The sequence below is a fragment of the Eriocheir sinensis genome, chromosome 34, assembly GCF_024679095.1.
Source record: "Eriocheir sinensis breed Jianghai 21 chromosome 34, ASM2467909v1, whole genome shotgun sequence".
In the NCBI taxonomy this organism is placed as follows: domain Eukaryota; kingdom Metazoa; phylum Arthropoda; class Malacostraca; order Decapoda; family Varunidae; genus Eriocheir; species Eriocheir sinensis.
The window spans coordinates 16,161,273-16,167,599 of record NC_066542.1 but is presented as its reverse complement, the minus strand read 5'-3'; the positions used below and the strand labels follow the sequence as shown (position 1 = coordinate 16,167,599).

At 42.2% G+C, this 6,327-nt stretch overlaps 1 protein-coding gene across 2 annotated transcripts; it reads left to right on the top strand.

Annotated features, from left to right (window-relative positions):
• The first annotated feature begins 749 nt into the window (after positions 1-749).
• LOC127007155 (uncharacterized) lies at positions 750-5,595 on the top strand. 2 transcript variants are annotated; one of them, XM_050877844.1, is made up of 6 exons: positions 750-914; positions 1,259-1,616; positions 2,120-2,368; positions 2,616-2,711; positions 4,233-4,372; positions 4,680-5,595. In XM_050877844.1, the coding sequence occupies exons 2-6, from the start codon at positions 1,350-1,352 to the stop codon at positions 5,272-5,274; spliced, it is 1,347 nt and encodes a 448-aa protein (XP_050733801.1). In that variant the 5' UTR covers positions 750-914; positions 1,259-1,349; the 3' UTR covers positions 5,275-5,595. The 2 variants fall into 2 exon arrangements, with proteins under 2 accessions (XP_050733801.1, XP_050733800.1); XM_050877843.1 differs by having other exon boundaries at positions 761-977.
• Positions 5,596-6,327: the final 732 nt, after the last annotated feature.

Here is a 6,327-nt window from a genome sequence, read left to right as displayed (position 1 = left end):
GAAGCAGACACAACCTTTCAACTCCTGGAGGTAGCGATGGGACACGGCAAGATTCGTTTATGTAATGTCTATTCTGCCCTGGGAAGAATAAACTTGGCGGCCTTGCCCCTTCCAACACTTAGTGGCATTGTGTACATGGGTGATTTTAATGCCCGCTTTCCTGAACTTGGTTACTCTTCTCCAGCTCCGAACCGGAATGGGCCTCGACTCCTTGATTTCGTCAGACGATACCGACTCACACGATGGGATACTGGCGGCGCCACCCACTCCCGTGGAGGTACCCTGGACCACATCTTTACGTCAGGACTGGTAGCTCCACGTGTCAAGTGTTTCTCCATCCCCGTGCTGTTCTCCGACCACGTTGCTCTGGGCCTCCGATACTCCGTACCAGCAACACCCCCTCCCTCTCACGCCCGCACCCGCATCCAGATACCTCTAAAATACTGTTCAACATACATCTCCTACATGACTAATATGCTTCCTACATTTAACACCTGCTCCCCTGATGAGTTGCATTCCTCGCTGGTGAAGTTCACCCATGACTTTTACACCCGGTATGTCAACCAGATCGAAGCCAGCACCATCATCCGAGCCGTGAAGCGAACCACAAACATCTGACGAAGCAATGAAACTCTGAAGTCGAAACACTGAAAACGAAACAACAGTAACTCCTCCTCCTCCTCCTATTCTTTCTCTATCTTCGCCATCATTATCTTCCATATACGGTTGTGCCCTCGTTCAGGTGCCATCCTTCCTTTTTTTCTTCATTCACGTTCTCTTTCTTTCTCCTGCCCAGTTGGTTCGAGGCTCCAGTGGGTGTGAGACAGTCTTGTGAGGAGGAGGTGGAGACGCACTTCGCTTAAATCACATCGTCGCACTCTGCCTCACAGCCTTCTTGTAGACGTCAATGAGTGGTATGCAAGTGTCCTCTGTGCTACATGCCAGATTTTGTGAACGTCATATTAGTATTGATTAAGGTATGTTTAGCTTTTGAATTCAGTGTTTGGGACGGATTTAAAAGTGTTGGATGTTCACAGTTAAGTCGACATATTACACACACGTTCGTTTAAGTGTTAGAAAAAGTCAGCAAAACCAACTACCCTTCCTTGAAAAACGGGTCAGAAAGGACAAATCGGCCACAGTAGTACAGTTCATAAAAAACAATACGACGTTTGAGAAATCTGGCGATATACCGAAGTTCTGCCCCCTGTTGGTATTCAGCTAAAAGTCCCCCATTAACCTTCATCCTCCCACACAGATCACCGCTTAACCACCACCACCACCACCACCACCGACAACAACAAAGATCAACACCACCAAGCAAAAGACCACCACCAGCACCACGAACAATGTCTGACTGCTGCCGGCGAAACATTAAGAAGAAGGCGGACATGGGTAACAAGAGACCAACAGCACCAACCACACGAAGACCCAGCTCCCCCGAGACCTCTCCAGCGGGCCCTGAGCTTCCCTCCACCCCGCGATGCATGCACAGCCCCCGCCAGGAGTCCACAGCGACCGACAACCTAGATCACCTTCTCCCTGCATGTCGTCTGCTGCGGACTGAGCTGGATTCTGATTTGACGATTAGCACGTTGGATGGGTCTAAAATCAAGGTGTGTGAGGGATGGATACAAGTGTGTTTGTGTGTGTGTGGGGTGGTGTGTGTGTGTGTGGGGTTTGTGTTTGTGAATGTGTTTTTTTGGTATAATTGGAGTTCGATTAGTAAATTGAATAGTTCTTAAATCAAGGTGTTTATTTTGGTGTGATTGCAGCTTAAGATCATTCGATTTGTATATTCAATAGCTCTAAAATCAGGGAGTGTGTTTGTGTTTTGGTATGATTGTTGTTTAAGACAATTCAATAAGTACATTGCATGGCTCTAAAATCAAGAAGTTTGTGTCTTTTTGGTATGCGTGTATTTTGGTATGATTGCAGCTTTTTTAAGACAATACAGGCCAGGCCACGTAGTTATAAATATCCACAACTTGTAGGTTATTTATTTATATTTAACTCGGTGTCTTATTTTCACTTGGCTACAACTCCTCAACTTGAAGATCGGACCATTTGCCGTGTGTTTCGAGTATCTATTTCTCTCGCTTCATCTGCCCATCTCCAGGTACACCGAACCATGCTGGCCGGGCAGTCTGCGTACTTCAGGTGCCTAACGAGCCCCAAGTGGAGCCGGAAGACCATTTCCCTGCGGCCGGGATTCGTGGACCTGTTAAATGAGAAGAAGGCTGTGGAGTGGCTGGTCCATCACATGTATTGCGGCCTCAGACACCTGGAGGACTGGCGGCAGGCCGTAGATGTGCTTCACCTCGCTCACATGTGCTTCCTCCCCATGGCTTCCCTTCTGGCCACGGAGGTGAGAATGCGTGTTTTCTGAGAGGGGGGGGGGGGGGTGGCGAGTGTGCGCGCGTGTGTGTGTGTGTGGGGGGGGGTATATAGGTGTGCGGGGAGGGAAGTGTGTGTGTAGGGGGAAGAGTGTGTATATGGGGAGTGTGTATATGGGAGTGTGTGTGTGTGTGGAGGGGGCGGGGGTCATCTGTTCACAGTTAGTCTCATTTGGTTCTTAACGTTCTTTTCGATGCCGTTCTTTCCTCTCTGTCCAGGTGTTAATACATCAGATCACTAACGAGAACTTCCCGTACGTCTTCAACGGCGCTGTGGTCAACTGGAACAAACACCTGACGGCCGCGTGCGAGAAGGTGAGCATACTAGGAACACACGCACACGCACACGAACACGCAGACGAACACGCACAAACGGACACACGGACACTCGCTTTTTAGATATACATATTTATACACTTCTTGTTTTGAACTTTGAACATTTTAACATTATTTTGCTCCTGTTAACATTTTGTATCATCTTTTTTTCAACTTTTTTCTCTCTTCACCCGTTCTTTTTCTCTTCTTTATCTTGTTTTTTTCTGTCTTTGTCTGTGTTTCTCTTTCTCTTTTTCTCTTTCTCTCTCTCTGTTTCTCTTTTTCTCTTTGTTTCTTTGTTTCTCTTTCTCTCTTTTCTCTTTTTCTCTTGCTCTTGCTCTCGCTCTCTTACTTTAAACACTTTAAACACTTTATTATGTTTGTCATTAGAATAAACAGCTATTGTAGATTAATTGAAGCTTTGAATAAATACATTAGTGAATTATAATATTAGTGATGATAATGGCGATGACAACAATAATAATAATAATAGTAATCATAGTAATAAAAATGAGAAAAATAATAATAATAATAATAATAATAATAATAATAATAATAATAATAATAATGGTAATAATGGTAATAATAATAATAATAATAATAATAATAATAATAATGGTAATAATGGTAATATATTAGTAATAATAACAACAGTAATAATAACAATGATGCTAATAATGATAGTTGAATATATTGGAAATCTATAATAATTGTTAGTAGTTGTGATAATGCTGCGAACAACAATAATAATAATGGTAATAATAATAAATAAAAACCGTAAAAATAATGAATATAATAATAATAATAATAATTATAATAGTAATAATTATAGTAATAATTATAGTAATAATAGTAATACAAACGTGACAATGATAATACCAGTAATGATAATAATAATAATAATTATTATTGTAATTATAATAGTATTAATTATAAATAATAGCAGTAATTATATAATGTAATAAGAATGAATGTCTAGAGTTGCATATAACATATGAGCTCGTACAAGGATAACAAATGCTTCTTTAATTTGTCTTTGAACAATCGTAGGTTCACTGAGAGTTTGATTCGTCTCGAAACATCATTCCATGTTTTGGGTCCTAAATACATTAGTGAGTGTCTGAACAGGGTTAATTTGTGGCTAGGAATAAACAATGAACTTTGTTTACGAGTTGAATAACTATGTAGAGGCTGGGTATTGTAGTTATTTTATTTTATTTGTGTGTACATACAGGATGCAATATTTAAGTTTACTGATCTTGTACGGTTCAGAATATTTAGTGCTTTAAATAAAGGGAGAGTGTGCTTGCAATATTCACTGTTGATCATTATTCAGATAGCTTTCTTGTGCAGTACGTTAAGATTATATAGATAACTTTGATAAGTATTGGACCAAATGGGGTTACTACAGTTTTGATGTTGGTAAAAATCGGCATAGTATAAACATTTAAGGACATCATTTGGGGCGAATTGTTTTACTCTCTCTCTCTCTAACTCTGACTTTCTTCCTTTACCTTTCAGTACCTCAAGAGTCGTACTGATGAGATACTCGCCCTGGAGCCCATGGTCACGATCACCCGCATGGCTCTCGAAACCCTCCTGTGGTCCCCTGCGCTCCAGCCCTCCTCGGAGTTGCTCGTCCTTGCCTTCGTCGTCAAATGGTGAGTGTTGGATTGCTTCTTGTTTCTTGATGGGAACGCATACACTCGCCAGATTTTCAAAACGTCGTATTAACATTAATGAACAGTTATATGGATAGTTTGGCTTTTTGCTACCATTTTTGGGAGTCAGACTTAGTCGACATATTACAAACTTAGTCGTTAAAAGAGATATAGAAAAATGAACAAACCCAACTAACTACGCCTTGAAAAACGGGTCAAAGAAGACACGCGAGTCATTATTTCTGCTAACGACCAATACGACGTTAAGATAAGGCGATGTATCACTGCTTGCTCCTTGCCCACACAGGGGGAAGCACAGTCTGTCGAGACCCAAGGGAAGGAAGTTAGACCCTACCAATGTAAGTTTTGTCGGGTCAACTACCACTGCCACTACTACCGCTATTACCACCACTATCACCGCGACTGCTACCTCCACCACCACCGTCGTTACCCCCTCCACCACCAGCGCACCCGCCACCTCCAAATCCCCAACCACCCCCACCACTCCCAATACTCCCAACACCACCGAAACCCAGACCACCCAAAGCCAGAAGAAGAAGAGGAAGAGCAGCTACAGCCAAAGTCCGTCCCATTTACTTCCCCCCGAACCTGAGCTTGAATTCAACGTAGCCCTTCGCATAGAGGTGGCGGGGTTCCTTCCAGGCATCCGCTTTCTCACCCTGACCGCCGCGCAGATCCTTCAAACGGTGGTGAACTATAACATCTTTCGCAGCTCCGAGATCATCGCTATATTACTTTTCAAGATGTGTGTTCCTGGTTCCAACTTGTCCAGGCATCTTAGCTCCTTAGATCGAAAATCGCGATGCATGGAGGGGACTGGGGAGGGGGGGACAAAACGCACAGAGGTGAAGAAAGTTAAAACCTCGCCTGTTTGGAGGTAAACTTGCCATGCCATTTATTAGTGTTTTAGATGCACTTTAATATTTCTTGGTAATCGTGGCCTCCAATTAGTTTCAGTTTATTTATAGTCTCGTAAAGGATAGTTATAATGTTTTAAATCCACCCATTACTCTATATTTCGAGTGTTCTTTTAATTCAGCTTTCATTCATTTGTTTTATTAAGTTTTATTGAAGGTTTGTGTTCGAGTTTGTGCTTTATTGTTTTATGTATGTCCTCCGTGGTGTGTTTGTGTGTGCTTGTGTGTTGCGTTTGTTTTGTAGAATTTAAATAAAACTACATCTTTTAATACTCGATATGTCAAGTTCATCTGTCTCTAGAAATTGCATCCACGTTATTCTCTTCCTCCTCTTCTTCCTCCTCCTCCTCAGCAGTTCCTTTTCCATCCCCTTTCATCCTCGGCTTCGTCTTTTCATCATTTCCTTTTTCTTCCTTCCCTTTCATCCTTGTCTTCGTCTTTTCATCATTTCCTTTTTCTTCCTTCCCTTTCATCCTTGACTTCGTCCTTCTCATCATTCCCTTTTTCTTCCTTCCCTTTCATCCTCGGCTTTGTCTTTTCATCATTCCCTTTTTCTTCCTTCCCTTTCATCCTCGTCTTCGTCTTTTTCATCATTTCCTTTTTCTTCCTTCCCTTTCATCCTCGGCTTCGTCTTTTCATCATTCCCTTTTTCTTCCTCCCCTTTCATCCTCGTCTTCGTCCTTCTTATCATTCCCTTTCTCTTCCTTTCCCCATCACCCCATCCTTTTCCGCCTCCTTCATCGTCTCTTCTTCTTCATCCATCTTTTTCTTCTCTGCCATGCATGCTGTTTTTCTTATTTCCTTTCTCTTCCTTTTCCTCTCTTTTCCTCATTCTTCTCTTTCATATTACCGTTTCATGCTTGCTTTAACCCTTTTTTTCCCTTTTCTTATATCTTCTTGTTTCTTCTTTATCCTGCTCTTCCTTCTCTTCTTCCTTCTCCTCCTCTTCCTGTTTCTTCTATAAACATGCCTAACCTCATTTCTCCTCCTCCTCTTCCTCTTACCCACTCACCTCTC

Excerpts from the sequence above, each read along its gene's own strand:
- LOC127007155 (XM_050877844.1), top strand. The coding sequence starts at position 1,350 with ATGTCTGACTGCTGCCGGCGAAACATTAAGAAGAAGGCGGACATGGGT. Across the intron at positions 2,712-4,232 it reads TGACGGCCGCGTGCGAGAAG|TACCTCAAGAGTCGTACTGA; the intron begins GTGAGCATACTA and ends TTTACCTTTCAG. Across the intron at positions 4,373-4,679 it reads CTTGCCTTCGTCGTCAAATG|GGGGAAGCACAGTCTGTCGA; the intron begins GTGAGTGTTGGA and ends TTGCCCACACAG.